This window comes from Terrapene carolina, unplaced genomic scaffold, assembly GCF_002925995.2.
Source record: "Terrapene carolina triunguis isolate 2854851 unplaced genomic scaffold, T_m_triunguis-2.0 Scaffold68, whole genome shotgun sequence".
NCBI lineage: Eukaryota > Metazoa > Chordata > Testudines > Emydidae > Terrapene > Terrapene triunguis.
This window is the reverse complement of record NW_020664419.1, coordinates 11,712,479-11,729,202: the sequence shown is the minus strand read 5'-3', so window position 1 is coordinate 11,729,202 and position 16,724 is coordinate 11,712,479. Positions and strand designations below refer to the sequence as shown.

At 44.3% G+C, this 16,724-nt stretch overlaps 1 protein-coding gene across 1 annotated transcript in view; it reads left to right on the top strand.

The window, feature by feature from the left end:
• The window catches only part of DMTF1 (cyclin D binding myb like transcription factor 1), a 60,816-nt gene extending 44,324 nt beyond the window's left edge, over positions 1–16,492 (top strand). Inside the window, exons 13-17 of the mRNA XM_024212912.2 lie at positions 7,653–7,738; positions 8,855–9,013; positions 10,163–10,546; positions 15,334–15,481; positions 16,358–16,492. Of these exons, the coding sequence (XP_024068680.1) occupies positions 7,653–7,738; positions 8,855–9,013; positions 10,163–10,546; positions 15,334–15,481; positions 16,358–16,467 (887 nt within the window). The 3' untranslated portion in view covers positions 16,468–16,492. The remainder of the gene's footprint in view (positions 1–7,652; positions 7,739–8,854; positions 9,014–10,162; positions 10,547–15,333; positions 15,482–16,357) is intronic.
• Positions 16,493–16,724: the final 232 nt, after the last annotated feature.

Genomic DNA, 16,724 nt, shown 5'->3' with positions numbered 1-16,724 from the left:
ATCGCAACCCCCCCTACAGTAACCTTGTGATCCCTGCACAACTTTTTGGGTCAGGATCCCTACAGTTACAACACTGTGAAATTTCAGATTTAAATAGCTGAAATCATGAAATTTACTATTTTAAAAATCGTATGACCGTGAAATTGACCAAAATGGACCGTGAATTTAGTAGGGCCCTAAAGATGATGAATAAATGAAAGTATCTTACAGAATTTAGTTCTGAGTGCCACTCAGATCTTGTGGCTATAGGACAGGACTGAGAGTTGGGAAACCTGCATTCCATTTCCAGCTCTACCTCAAATTTGATATGTGACCCTGGGCAAATCATTTGTAGATTATTATTATTAATGTGTGCATCTGTACTGCAGTAGCACCCGGAGGTCCCAGTCGGGGCCCCATTGTGTTACACTCTGTGCATGCGCACACACATCCAAGCTTACAATCTAATACTACCTTTCTCATAGGTTTATACAGGTTCCTATGATGGAAAATGCTATATGTGTTATTTATTATGACAACAATACCCAATAATTATCATGCCCTTGGCCCCTTCTACTCTTGTTCAGAAATCAATGAGTATATTGTTACTGTACATGACCTCCCTCGCACACATCTGAGACAGTGTCTGAAATGCTACAAAACAACTAGCACTGGATATGTTAAAGGATATGCGCAACCAGTTCAGAGAGGAGGAGTTTGTACATTGCGCAAACAGGATTTTGCTTCTGTTTTCAGTAGCATTCACTGTAGGGTAATGAAAGACTCTGACTCTGTCTGTATTAAGGAAATTCACATACTTCAATATGCCTACCCTTACTGTGGATGTGCTATGCTAACACAAAGCAAGGGTTACACTGACTGCTGGAGTAAAACCCACATTGGGTACATCTGCATATGGGAGTTGCACTAGTATGACAACTGTGCCATGGTATGTAGTAGAGCCAAATGGTTACTACAGTGCAGATTCAACACCAATTAGAACGGGGTCCCCAAGCTGGTGACCGCAGGCGCCATGGCGCCCGCCGGGGCATCTAAGTGCGCCCGCGTACTGGCCAGCGGACAAGCATCCACCAAAATGCCGCTGACAGTCAGCGTCATCCAGAGGCATCACCGCCGAAATGCCGCCGATTTTCGGCAGCATTTCGGCGGCGACGCCTCTGGATGACACTGCTTGTCGGCAGCATTTCGGCGGTGACGCCTATTGACGTCGCCACTTGTCGGCGGCATTTCGGCGGATGCTCGTCCGCCGCCACAGTCCTCCGTGGCTCGTCCAGACGAAAAAGGTTGGGGACCACTGAATTAGAAGGTGTCGATATTTTATCTATAATTTTTTTAATGGAAATATATATACAACTTGTATCAATATGCTTGCATTCCTTTGCCCCTCCATCACTATCACTTAGGTTCTGAGATTGTAAATAATTCAGAGTAGGAACTGTCTTCATATTGGGGATGTAAAATGTTAACCGATTAGCATCAGTCTTACCAGTAATGTATTCAGTTAATGTTTAAATGCCTAATGGGCACATTGAAAAAGCCGCAGCAATACCATTTCATAGTGTCTGTGGAACTAGGTTCCACATTGTTAGGAGTTGGGACCATTGCTATGGAATTGACATCATAGGCATGGGAACTAGGAGTGCAGGGGTGCTGCAGCACCCCTACGTTTTACGTGGGGCTCTGCTGCTGGCCCAGGGCCCGGCTGCTGGCCCCGCGTCCATCCCCAGCTGTGGCCCCAGCCTTGGCCTCCTTACCCCTGTCTGGGTCCCTCTCTCCTGGAGACAGGGCCATGCTCCTGGCCCCAGCTCGGGGGGAGGGGGCGGGCGGGGTTGGACAGGGGTAAGGGGGCTGGCTTTCAGCACCTCCACTATTAAAAAGGTTCCAGTGCCACTGACTGACATCACACTTTGGTAGCATTAAACCTTCAAACAACATCATGTAGGTTATAGCAATTTTTGGTAACTACTTTTCCATAGTGAAGATGGGGCAATCAAAAAGGAGTAATGCTTGGAATCATTTCACAAAAATAACAGAAGACACCGTTAAATATAAACTCTGTAATATAGAGCTGAGGTATGCAAACAGCACCAGAGAAACGCTGAACCATTTGAAGCTGATACATCCCTCTGTTTCATGTGAAAAAGGCAAAAATCAAGCAACGCTGACTGTGTTTGTTTCTGATACTTCAAGAAAATGCAACACACAACGTGACGAAAAATAACAGAGTTGTTGTGCACCATGATCACTACAGATATGCTGCCTGTAAGTGTCGTGGAGGGTACAGGTTTTCATGCATTGATGAGTTTTGTAGAACCTGAATACCGTGTGCCTGTGAGACAGACTATAACCTTGCAACTAGAGAAGTGCCATGAAGACGCTGTGAAGTCTGTCTGGGAAAAATTGGAAAACGCCATTAAAGTAGCTTTTTCACCATTGTCTGCTGGACAGCATTAACTACAGAAAGCTACATGACTGTCACTTGCCATTATTGAAAATTGGGAGCTTCGATCCGCAGTTCTACAAACCGAAAGTATGGCAGAACGACATATAGAGGAAAACCTTGCTGAAAAATTAAACACTACAGCGGAAAGATGGGGTCTGGCAGGCCGTGTCTTGGCGTGCGTACACAATAATGCAAGCAACATCGTGCTCACCAACATATTGAGGTATGTTACATGGGAATCTATCAATTGTTTTGCCCATACTTTGCAGCTAGCTATAAATGATGGGTTTTCTTCAAGTAGTGTGGATCATGCTGTTGCAGCTGCAAGTAAATTAGTTAAAAGCAACAGAGGGTCCTGTGGCACCTTTAAGACTAACAGAAGTATTGGAGCATAAGCTTTCGTGGATGAATGCCCACTTCATCAGACGCATAAATTAGTTGCACACTTCCACCACAGCACTGTGGCTGCAAAAGCACTTGAAAGAAAACAAACACAGCTTCAGGGTAACCGACACCATTTGATCCTGTCGTGTAAAACTCTCTGGAATTCGGTATATGACGTGTTCGAAAGACTCAGTGGGCTAATAACAGCTGCGCTTTCAGATAGCTCTGTAACAAAACAATCTGATGCCCGAATGCTTCAGCTGCAAGATGAGCATTGGCAATTAATAGAGGATATCATACCAGTACTTTCCACTTTAAAATGCGCTACAACTGCCATGTCTGCTGAACAGTCAGTGTCGATTTCAAATATTTATTCAATTTGCAACAGTCTTCTCCAAACTCGCCTCAGAAGCGAAGCTCCTGTCGCAAATGGAAAAGTCGCTGATTTCAAGGCTGCTGTTCGTCACTCTCTGGAGCATCTTATGAAACCCAGCGATCCTGCCATAACTGCCAAACCTGCACTTATTGCATCCTTGTTAGATCCATGCCATAAACACGTGTAGTTTCTTTCTCCTGTTGTCCAAAAATCAAAGCTTCGGCAACTTGCATCGATGTTAGAAATAGAAGAACCTCTAAGTGCTAGGGCTGAAACAAGAAGTGCTGAACCGGATGAGCCGATAGAGCCAGCGCTGAAGAAAATGCGTGAAACTGAGAAGAGTGCTATAGTGATGCATTTAGGTGAAGATTATACCAAAAAGGAGAATGAGGAGAATGCAGTAGAAAATGAACTGGAAAATTACTTCCGGGAGCTTTGTCCTTCTTTGGAATGCAGTCCATTGGAGGGGGTCAATGCACAGCGTTTTCCAAGGCTTGGAACACTGGCAAAGAATTACCTGTGCATTCCAGAAACGTTTGTGCCTGCAGAACGTGTGTTTTCCAACACTGGCCTTACTGTTAATCGGCTGCACGCAAGACTGACAACAAAACATATAAACATTGTTGATTTTTCTTAACAAAAATCAGTAATAGAGTTGAAATTCTAATCGGACTTTTTTGTGTTTTTGGACGGCTCGGATATTATGTAAAAAAGTGGGTTTTACACATAAGATTGGCTGTTTATGTTGTTAATAAAGGCACTTGACAAAGATAATATATATGTGTGGTAGATTCAGTGTGAACCAGTAGCGCTGGAACATTTTTAATAGTGGGGGAGCTGAAAGCCAGCCCCCTTACCCCTATCCATCCCCCCTCCCCACCCCCAGAGCTGTGGCCGGGAGCAGGACCGTGTCTCGGGAGGGCGGGGGGGGTTCCAGACAGGGGTAAGGGGCCAGGCTATAGCGCCCCTCGCACCCCTAGTTCCTATGCCTATATTGTGAACTTGTTAACGGTTAAACGTTTAACCGATACAATTTTAATAGTTTAACGGTTACTTTTATTAAATACTACTTCATTCCTACTTCATATGTGTTTGTATGGTACCTAGCACATAGGGTTTGGAGCTTCTGGGCTCTACTGCAATGCAAGTTTTTAATCATTCTTTCTAATTTCTGGAAATTTACTATGTTCATCTTTTGTTTTCACTTAAACTCATAAACTGTAAATTAATATTTTCTACCTCTTGCTTAACTCTACTTTGTTAAAGTGGCACAAGCCCCCTGTATGAATACAGTGATACTGTTACAAAAGTGTTTATACAGCATAGCTTATTCCCATACAGGAAGGGGAATAAATAAGCTATACAAGTATAATCACATTTACTTCCTGGGTACTTCTGATGTTATTTTTCCTGCCAGTTCTCCAATCAGAGTTTTCCAAAGCAGATAAGACCTGCATTTCCAGTGTAAAAAACAAACACTGGCAGGGTGAGGGGACGTTGTTTGTGCATCATAAAGAAGCCAAAAAAGAGCGCACACCCCTTTGTTTCTTTTCGCAGGGCTCCTTTAAAGTGGGCATATTTCTTTTGGCATAACTCACACTACTCAAACAAAAATGCTGGGAAATGTGTGCTGCTGTGCTTCCCTGCTGATAAAGTGCATTGAAACGGAAGGTTTATACCTTCACTTTTTTTTACTGGCTCCATATAGTGCAGACATGAGTCCACGTTCTATGCACTAATATTCTGGGAAGTACTAATTCCAAACCAGTGGATAGCAGAAAGCGTCTGTAATTATGGAAACACAACTTGGCATAAACCATGACTCTTGCTTCTCTCTCCCAAGATCAGATATTCGTAGATTTTTAAGGCCATAGGGCTTCTCTGAATTATTTACTGCTTCAAGTCCAATAGCTGTGGTTAAACTACAGCATAGAGTTTAGAAAATCTTGATTTAAAAATTTCCAGTGACGGAGAATCTACCATAACCCTTGGTAAATCTTTCCATTGCTTAATAATTTAATTAATTAAATTTTACTTTAATCTACATAGATTGAGCTCCTTGAGCCTCTTGCTGCTAGGCATGTTTTCCAAACCTTTTAATCATCTCAGAGCTGTCCTCTGAACCCTCTCCAATTTTTCAACACCTTTCTTGAGGGGTGTGGACATTAGAACTGGACACAGTATTTGAGTAATGTTTGCACGAGTGCCAAATGCAGAGATAACGTAAACTCCATTAGCCCATTTGGCCACAGCATCACAATGGGAGCTCGTGTTCAGCTGATTATTCATCATGAACCCCTAAGTCTTTGTCAGACTCATTGTGGGTAGAGTGTCCCATCCTGTAAGTATGGCCTATATTTTTTATTCCTAGATGTTTGACCTTACGTTTGGCCAAACTGAAACACACATTGTTTCCTTGTTCCCCAACTTACCAAGCAATCCAGATCGCTCTGTGTCAGTGACTTGCCTTCTTCATTATTTACCACTTCCCCAATCTTTGTGTCATCCGCACACTTTTATCAGTAATGCTTTTATGTTTTCTTCCAGGTCACTGGTAAAAATGTTAGAATGGAGACAAAAACTGATCCCTGCAAGATCCCTCTAGAAACACACCTATTCAGGGATGATTTCATTTACAATTACATTTGAAGACCTATCAGTTCAAAGTGTCATGCGGTACCAATTCCATGCCTTATAGAAGTCTAAGGGTACACTTACACTGCAGCTGGGAATGAGCCTCTCCGCTCAGGTAGACAGACTTGCGCTAGTGGGGTTAGAGTCAGTGCACTAAAAATAGCAGTGTGCATGTAGGGGCACTGGCAGAGGCTCAGGCTAGCCATCTGAGCTCGGACCCACCTGCCCCACTGGGTCTGAGTTCAAGTCGCTACCCTGTGCCTCCACCAATGCCCCAGTGTCCACACTTATTTTTAGCACACTAGTTCGAGCCTCACCAGCACAAGTCTGTCTATTTGGGCCTGGATGCTCACTCCCAGCAGCATTGTGGACATGGCCTAAGTATATTACATCAACACTATTCATCTTTATCAACCAAACTTGTAATCTCATCAAAAATCTGAAGTTTGTGACGAGATCTATTTTCCATAAACCAGTGTTGCTTGGCATTAATTATATGATTCTGTGTTGATTCTTTATTAATCGAGTGTTGTACCAGCAAATCCATCATTTTGCCCAGTGCCTATAATTAAGGCTATGATTTGGTCATGGGTATTTTTAGTAAAGGTCATGGACAGGTCACAGGCAATAAACAAAAATTCGCTGCCTGTGACCGGTCCATGACTTATACTATAAATACCCATGACTAAATCTTGGGAGGGGGCACTGCTGCGAGGGGTGCCCCAGGGGGTCGCTGCTAGGGAGGTGGGGCCAGTGGCAACAGTTGCCGGGGGCTGCCAAGCAGCGGCTGCTTTGGCCGCCCAGGGGTCAGCGGCTGGGGGCCGCCAACAGTAGCAGCTCCGGCTGCATGTGGGGCCAGCCGCACCAGCTGTTGCTCAGGCGGTCCCTGGGGCCAGTTGCTTGGGCGGCCCTGGGGTCAGCCACACTGGCCTCTGCAGAAATCACGGCGGTCACGGAAAGTCACAGAATCTGTGACTTCTGCAACCTCCGTGACAGACATGGAGCCCTAACTATAATTACTTGAGTCATCCTGATTACCCTTTTTAAATGTTGGCAGGACATTAGCTTTTATCCAGCCCTCAGAAACTTCCCCAGTTTTCCACAATATATGGAAAATCAAAATTAACAGTCTAGATTGCTCCTCAGCCAGCTCTTCTAAAACTTGTGGGAAGCAAATTATCTGGACCTGCTGATTTAAAAATGTCTAACTTTAGGAGCTGCTATGTAATAGCCTCCTTCCTGTTCAAATTGCTTTCAGTAACCCAGTGAAACAGTCAGGCTCCTATAGTATTAGCATTTGTACCTTCAGTAGGTTGCAGCCATTACATACAATGTGATTAAATATACTTGAGTGCATCTTGCACTTTATCCATTGGTGCACATACACATTATAGGAGGACAGAAAGGAACGCAAATATAGGGCCAATTTTCAGCCGGTGTGGATCAACACAGAACATAACTGCATTGACTTATCACTGATTTACACCAGCTGAGGCTCTGACCTATAGGGTGGTCTTATGGATACTTATTCCAGAATATTATTTCTTTAAAATGTCATTACAAACATAAATCATTAGATCCCTTAAATATCATTTTGTTTTTAATCATACTTTCTTCCCTCTATTTCCATCTCATGTAAGATGGCTTCTTTAAAGAGTGTTGTATTCTAGATACAGACTAGAGCACCTTGGCATTAGTACTGCAGTCAGCTTCCTTTCTCTCAGCACTGGAAGTAGCAGTACCCTGCTTGACACCCTTCTGTGCTGACACGTTTTGGTTTACATGTGTTTTTTTGTTTTTTTCCTACTCCCATAGCCTCAGCTGATTCTCCTGCTGCTGCTGTCGACTCTGAGACAATAACACTGAATAGTGGAACACTACAGACCTTTGAGATTCTCCCAGTAAGTAACAGAGAACTTGCCTTGCAATATCACACTTATCCTTTAAATGTGGTTAAATTGTTAAATTTTTGTAGCTGATTTCCAGAATGGGGGAGGGAGGAGGGAAAGTTTAATGGTGATTCTGAAGTAAACTTCTGTTACAAAATCCAGAGCAAAATGTGGACCTAGTTGTAATTAGTTAGAGCTGTGAAGGTTCAATGTGAAATATTAACTCTTGTGAAACCATCTTGTAGCAGTGTGTGTGTAATATTTTTTTTAATAAAAATCTTTCTTATAAGAGGAGTTTATAACATGAAAGACCCTTGCTGGCAAAAGATTCCTCTGTGCCTGTACCATTCATCCCACTATTGATAGGGCACAGTCTCTCTACTATTCCTGCAGGCAGTGGCAAATGTGATTGAGGGCTCTGTGAGGCCATATCCTCACTGAACAGCTGTAGCAAGAGTGGCCTGTCTCCTCTTCACTCCTCTCTGGGAGCAAGACCAGGAAGTCAAGAATCTCTCCTTATCTTTCCCCCCATGGGATACTGGAATCTTTTATCTCCTCCCCGTTTCCATTTGGTCAGCCAGGGCCCAATCCAACTCCCATTGGACCTTTCCATTGACTTCAATGGGAGCTGGATCATGTCCCAGCAGAGGAGCAGACAAGTAACCTACCAGTGGGTGCAAATTGCTGTATTCCAAGTGGATTTACGATAGCAGAACCTGCTTTCACCAGAGTGTCATTTCACTGTAAGATGTGTGAAAAGATTCTTCACCAACGCAGTTCAGGATTTTCACTCCAGTTTAATTATGTCCCCTTGTTAACTCTTCTATCCATTGCTGAACAGGAGAGGGGACTAAACTGAACCCTGCACTACCCCATAGGAGAAAGTCCTTAGTGCAGAGAGGCAGTTGCCAGGATTACAGATAATTAGTTCTTCACTAATTTAGCTAATTTAGTTTGTTGAAGAAAAATGAGGTTTTACAGTTACTCCAATTAAATTGTGGTAAGTAACACAGGGAAGGAGTTATTTCAGTATGATTTCTAGCTAGCTGGATTCCCTATAAGTGAGTGCGCTAACATGGTTCAGGAAGTGGGGAATCTTTGTATTGACCTTTTTTTCCCCTTTCTTAGTCCTTCCATCTCCAGCCTACTGGAACTCCCGGCACTTACTTACTACAGACAAGCTCAAACCAAGGCCTTCCTTTAACACTGACTACCAGTCCCACAGTGACCCTGACAGCTGCTGCTGCTCCTGCCTCCCCAGAGCAGATCATAGTCCATGCCTTATCCGTACGTATCTTGAAGAGTTAGAATGCTGAAACATCTTGGGAAAAGGGTGGGCTAATAATTATTGCCTGTCAGCCGCTGTGGTTACAGCAGGTCCCTAGTTACCTCCGTATGCTAAGGTTACGAAGTAGTTCCCAATGCATACACCTTTCTGACATGCTCATAACTTTCCATAATATTCCCTCTGGAGCTGAAATTTTCCATGCTCACTCTCCAGTCACAGGTAGAGTACAATTATTTTGGCCATTTAAAAATATTGAAGAGTGAGAATTTCCCATTAAAAAACAAAAACTCTTCAAACCACAGGCTGCAGAAAACTTGCTGAAGTTTAACATTTGGCATGGGTATAGACCTTACTGGAGATTAGTTCTTTGGCTGAAGATTAAACTGGTTTAAACATGTGATGTCTCCATCTAGTGGTTGGCCTCAACAAAATTAAAATCTGTTACCTACAACTTTTTATTTATAGGATTTTCTAAGATCTTATCACTGAAATCTTCACATCTATGAATTAATTTATCCTCCCACAACCTTTGTAAGGTAGGGAAGTATTGTGCCTGGTTAGCAGAGGGGGAAAGCTAACAGATATTGAAAGTCATGTAGGAAATTTGTTGCAGCTATAGAAATAGTACTCTGATCTCCTGAATCTAGGACTATTATTTTAACTGTAACCACTTAGCTCAAGTGGTATGAGCTCGTGCTTTGGTGCTGAAGGTATCTGGTTTGATCCCTGCTGATGATTTTTCTGTCTCAAGTTAAATAATACTTAAGCTTATCACTATCCTTCTTTGTTACAAACAGGAAGGAAGAAATGTTGTGTAGTGGTGAGATCACAGGATGGAGATTCAGGACTCCCCTGGTTCTAGCCGCAGTTCTGCCACTGATTCTCTTTACCTCGCTATGCCTCTCTTTATTTACTCCTCTGTAAACTAGATAGAACAGTTTCAACCAGGTTGCAGATTCATAGAGTTGAAGGCCAGAAGGGACCATCAGAGCATCTAGTCTGATCTCCTATATGTCACAGACCATTAAATTTCACCCAGTTACCCATGTATTGACCCCAATAACTTGTGTTTGACTAAAGATAGGTGGAAAAACCAACAAAGTGCTAAATACTATTTATTTTGTATCTTTTGTTAATGCTTCTTACAGCCAGAACATTTGCTGAACGCAAGTGATAATGTCACAGTGCAGTGCCACACACCGAGTGTCATAATTCGCACTGTTGCTACTGAAGACATCTCCTCCGTAACCCAGGCAGAACTTACTGTCGATTCACATATTCAGTCAGCTGACCTGACAGATCCTCCAAGTACCCTGGAAGCAGATACTTTTCCACATGACATCCATCAGTCCAAGCTGAGTGATGAAGAGCAGTCTGCCTACATTGACGATGACTCCTCCAAATTCAGTGGCAGAAATAGCACCGAACTGTTAGATGGGGTGATGGTAAGAACTGAAGAGGAGATTTCAGATACAGACCTCAAACGTGAAGAGGATTCCCACTCCAATTTAACTGACACTTACGTCACTGAGGTAAGGAAGTGCATGATGAAACTATCAGAATATCTGAAACTACTGCCTCTAAGGTCTTGTCTACACTACCGGGGTAAGTCGACCTAAGTTACACTATTCCAGCTATGTGAATAACTTAACTAGACTTGAGATACCTTAGGTCGACTTGCCCCATGTTCTTCACTGCGCTGTGTCAACAGGAGATGCTCTCTGGTCGACTTACTTTACTCTTCTCAGAACTGGAGTACCGAAGTCGACGAGAGAGTGCTCTGCCATCGATTTAGCGGGTCTTCACCAGACCCGCTAAATCAACAACCATTGCATCGATTGCAGCAGCGTGGATCTCCCTAGTAGTGAAGACAAGCCCTCAGGGAAAGAGAAAGTGACGGTTCAAAATAAAGACCTGATAAGAAAATTAAAGTGTCCTTATGAATGTGTCAACAGTGCTGCTTTTTAATGGTCTTCTAGTGTTTTAGCTGCACGAGCATTTTGTGGAGAGGCTTTTTCTGTCTCAGTACTTCGTAAACATGTTGGGAGGTGGTGGTAATTAGATCAAGGCTAGGGTTAGGGTTCAGATTCAGTGGCACAAAAATCTCACAAGTGGGCTAGGAATCTGTACTCCCCAAGTCCTCATCTTGAGGATTTTGCTTTAATGCAGGTAGGTAGCATAACATAGTGTGACCCAGCTAGTATCGATCAAAGCAGTGTACTCATGGTTTATGGTTTTAGGAGATAAACAAGCCAGCTATTTGTCTACCAAGTCACTGTCTTTTCTTTACAAATATATTGTGTGAGCAAGGGAGAGGTGAAGTACAGTATTTCTCACAGTCAACTTTTTACTCTACTAATCTTGCTAGTATCCTCTTAGCTGCAGCAGACCTTTCATGACTTTTTTTGCAGGATTTGATTGGTTAAGCAGAATAGTCTTGTTAGTAAATGCTCAAACACTTCAGTAAAGATTCAGTTGTGAAACAAATTACAATCTCACCCAGCTCCACATCTCAGATGCAGCCATGAGTTTATCTAAATAAGTATAAAACTGGAGCCATTGTATAGGCTAGATCCAGGAGTGGGCAAACTATGACCTGGGGGCCACTTCTGGCCCTCGAGCTCCTGCTGGGGAGCTGTATCTGGGGCTTGCTCTGCTCCCGCGCTCCAGCCGGGGAGTGGGTTCGGAGGCCGCTCCGCTCAGACGTGCCAAGGCTCCCGGAAGCAGCAGCATGTCCCCCCTGTGGCTCCTGTGTTTAGGGGCAACCAGGGGGCTCTGCGCGCTGCCCCTACCCCAAGCGCCACCCCCACAGCTCCCATTGGCTGGGAACTGCGGCTAATGGGAGCTGCAGGGGTGACATCTGCGGATGGGGCAGCACACAGAGCCGCCTGGCCGCACCTCCGCATAGAAGCCGGAGTGGGGACATGCCGCTGCTTCCAGGAGCTGCTTGAGGTAAGCGCTGCCCGGAGCCTGCACCCCTGACCCCTCCAGTGCCCCTGCCCCAGCCCGAAGCCCCCTCCTGCACCCTGAACTCCTCATTTCTGCCCCCACCCCAGAGCCCGCACCCTGAGCCAGAGCCCTCTCCGCACCCCATGCCCCAACCCCCGTCCCAGCCCCGATCTCCCTCCCACCCTCCAAACCCCTTGGTCCCAGCCTGGAGCACCCTCCTACACCCCAAATCCCTCAGCCCCACCCCAGAACCCGCACCTCCAGCCGGAGCCCTCCATCCCTGCACCCTGAACTCCTCATTTCTGGCCCCACCCCAGAGCCTGCACTCCCAGCCAGAGTCCTCACCCCCTCCTGCACCCCAGCCCTAATTTTGTGAGCATTCGTGGCCCACCATACAGTTTCCATACCCAGATGGGCCATGAATTGGGACAGTTGATAGAGATAAGTATCAAGAAATAAGACCAACTTGCATTTTATTGGGCTTGTTAGAGTTTGTTAGGTTAAATTGCACTTCCCCTTTAACGAACTGCTCTCCAAAATGACAGCTATAACAGATGCTACAATTTTTTTTCTCAATCAGCCAGGAATCCCACTATAATTCAGACTGTTAGGTTTTGTTTCTGCAAGAGAACAGGTATGTAGATTGAACCATCTCTCTGCTGTTCTTATGAGCAGGATCAGTACATCCTACATACTGTCCAAAGCTACTGACTTTCCTCAATTTGCATCCTTTTCTTTTCACTTTAGTGAAATGGATTTACATTTAAGGCAGTTTGAGTGCTCTGTCTATTTTAGCAGTTGAATCATAGAATCACAGAATATTAGGGTTGGAAGGGAGCTCAGGAGGTCATCTAGTCCAACCCCCTGCTCAAAGCAGGATCAAGCCCCACTAAATCATCCCAGCCAGGGCTTCGTCATGCCTGACCTTAAAAACCTCTAAGGAAGGAGATTCCACCACCTCCCTAGGTAACCCATTCCAGTGCTTCACCACCCTCCTAGTGAAAAGGTTTTTCCCAATATCCAACCTAAACCTCCCCCAGTGCAACTTGAGACCGTTACTCCTTGTTCTGTCATCTGGTACCATTGAGAACAGTCTAGATCAGTGTTTCTCAAACTGGGGTCGCCGCTTGTGTAGGGAAAGCCCGTGGCGGGCCGGGTCGGTTTGTTTACCTGCCCCGTCCGCAGGTCTGGCCGATCGTGGCTCCCACTGGCCGCGGTTTGCTGCTCCAGGCCAATCGGAGCCACTGGAAGCGGCGCAGGCCAAGGGACTTACTGGCCGCCCCTTCCAGTAAACAAACTGGCCCGGCCCGCCAGGGGCTTTCCCTACACAAGCGGCGACCCCAGTTTGAGAAACACTGGTCTAGGATCCATCCTATTTGGAACCCCCTTTCAGGTAGTTGAAAGCAGCTATCAAATCCCCCCTCATTCTTCTCTGCTGCAGACTAAACAATCCCAGTTCTATCAGCCTCTCCTCATAAGTCATGTGCTCCAGCCCCCTAATCATTTTTGTTGCCCTCCGCTAGACTCTTTCCAATTTTTCCACATCCTTCTTGTAGCGTGGGGCCCAAAACCGGACACAGTACTCCAGATGAGGACTCACCAATGCCGAATAGAGGGGAATGATCACATCCCTTGATCTGCTGGCAATGCCCCTACTTATACAGCCGAAAATGCCATTAGCCTTCTTGGCAACAAGGGCACACTGTTGACTCATATCCAGCTTGGATTGTCACATAGGAATCAAAATAAGTTAAGTTACCATGTTCAGATTATGAAGACAAAAATGTTAGCAATTCAAAATCAAAACTTTCATGACATTAGTTATGGGTAAAGGTATGAAAGGATGTTAAATAGTTTAATTATTCTAGGAAGAAAAAGCAAATTGACTTGGTAATTCTCATTTGTTTATCCTCCTAGCTAAATGGAAGTTTGGGGTCTGTGCAGTTTCACTAGTGGAGATAGAGGGGATTATTTTAGTCAAGAGGAGTACTCAGGAGTAGGAGTGACTCTAAAAAGGCCTCTGTAAACTTCACTTTCTGTATAAGACATTTCTCCCCGACTGCTGCCATTACAGTTGTCACAGTGCGTGGGAGGTATGGACTGACATTGCAGGGGTTTGATAACTATAGCTGGAAAAGTGCCCAGTTGCCTTTCCCACTATCCCCTGTACCTTGAGGGCCAGCTTTTCAGTGTGGGCCTAGGAACCGCTCCTCAGTATTGGAAGGTCCAGCTATGCTGTGCTTTCTGCAGGCTGCTTCCTCATTGAATTAGGTACGTCATACTTTGCACTAAGTAGTGCAAGCTAAGATCTGGTCTTAGGATCTTAATGAGGGAGGACCCAGCTATGATACATGCATCGCATACACGTGTTCATTCGTACACTGCTTGACATCAACTGATAAGTGGTAACCAGCTGGGTGGCCAGTCACAAAGATGGTACTAACAAAACTGCCGAGAGGAACAGGTTTTAGTAAAACTGGCTGGACCATCCTAGCTATCCCTCTAAACAAGGGCCTCTAGCTAGCCCAAGCAGTCCACACTCCAGCTGTGAATCGAACAATCCAGCTATTTTCATTCTGCCAATTCCAGCCACCCCTGCTGTTCTGCAATCAGCCTTTAGCTGACAGCAGTCAAGATCACTCTCTCTTAGTGGTGCTTAGAGTAGTTAGAACTTGACAGTGAAAGCAGCAGTTGTAGTTATGACTCGAGGAGAAGTGTCAGTAAGGTGTTAATTCTTTTCCCTAACTTCCTTATTAAATTCACAGACAGCAATTATATTTGTTGTACAAATAATTTGTGATTACAAGGCCAGAAAGGACCATTGTGATTTAGTCTGACCTCTTGTGTAAACACAGGCCATAAGACTTGCTTGAATAAATTTGAACTAGAGAATCATTTACCCCCCAAAAAGTCTTGATTGAAAAGTTTCCAGGGCTCCATCCCAACCCTTGGTAAGTTTTTCCAGTGGTTAAGTTACCCTCATTGTTAAGATTGCACTTGATTTCTAGTATGACTTTGTCTAGCTTCAAGTTCCAGCCATTGGATTGTGTTTTTTCTGTTATATTGAAGAGCTCTCTTATCAAGTTTTGGTCCCCTTGTAGATAAGTGTTGTAAATATGTAACATACGTCTTACCACATCTAGAGATGAGTAGCCAACATGGTGAGAAATTCAGTTTATAGCCATTGTGGTTCACTTAAAACAGTGCTTTTGAATATGTCAGCCATTTTCCGTTCCCTCTAACTACTACTCGCTGTGAAAAAGACCTCAGCCGCAGCCAGCATGTAACTCAGTTTTCTAGAAGCAAATGTTTCTGTATCTCATTATGGATAAACCTCTCACATCTTATCCTTCAATCTCTCATCATGCAGGACCTAGGTTCTCCAGCCATAGAAGAACAAGTTGATCAGTCTGCAATAGACGATGAAACTGTCCTTATTGTTCCTTCACCCCATGGTTTTATCCAGACATCAGATGATATAGACAATGAATCAGTCTTACCTCTGACAACATTAACAGGTAATATCAGACAGTTGCTTAGTGCAATTGGCCTGAAACAAGATTCTTTAGTTCAGGGGTTTTCAAACGTCATTGCACTGTGACCCCCTTCTGACAACAAACATTACTACACGACCCCAGGAGGTGGGACCGAAGCATGAGTCTGCCACTCTGGGCAGAGGGGCCCAAGCGCTTCAGCCCCAGGTAGGGGGCCTGTAACCTGAGCCCCGCCACCCAGGGCTAAAGCCCTCGGGCTTTGGTTTCGTCCCTAGGCAGTGCAGCTTGGACTTCGGCTCTGGGCCCCAGCAAGTCTAAGCCAGCCTTGGTGACCCCATTAAAACGGGGTCCCAACCCACAGTTTGAGAATGGCTGCTTTAGTTCAATATGGTAATTGAGCTCCTCTAATCATTCTGTGCATTGTAGCCTTTATCTATGGAATCTTCGTATAACTTACCTTCCGAATCATTGTTAGTTTGAAACTTTAGAAATAAGCCTCTTTAGATGAAAGGATTTGGAAGCTTTTTTAAAAACAAGGAAGTCATGCATTCATCTGTTTTCCTCCACTGCACCAATGTTAAATGCCAACTAATTAGTTTTAGACTACTTATACTGTAGCTGGAAAAATGTTGATGGGTGGTAGCAGTTCCAGCCCTTTTGGAAACCACTCAGTGTGAGACTTGAGTTAGAGATCGGAGATTGATCAGTAATTTGTTGTGTGCAATTCTGTATACTTGCTTTTTAGAGGAAATTGTTTTGGAAAAACTAGAGGGTCTCAGAGTAGCTACATTTTAATAGTTTTATTTAAATTGATGCAAAGCATTACCTATGTGCTTTTGAGGTAAGTTTTTATAGCAGTACAATAAGTTTGAGTCCTTAATATGTTATGGCTCATTGCAGATCCTATATTGCAACATCATGGAGAGGGATCACACATTATTGGCTCGTGTTTGGACAGTCCTGATTCTGAAGATTCAAAGGATGTTGAAGACTTAGTGAGTTGTCACTAAGAAGCAGTAATCATGTCTGCTTTCTAAATTAACCTGTTTGCATCATGAAATTACAGTTGCAACCCTGTACCACCTTCCAAAGAAACTAGTCAGTCAACATGTTTAAAACATTCTCAAGTTGAAATGGCTACAGTGCACTTTTACTGCTCATAAGACTATGTACCTCATTTGTAAAGGGGTACAGCAGCTAACTGAAGCCCCAGTCCACTGCTTTTCAGCAAGGGGTTATTGAGAGTCTCAGTTGCACACTGCTAGGA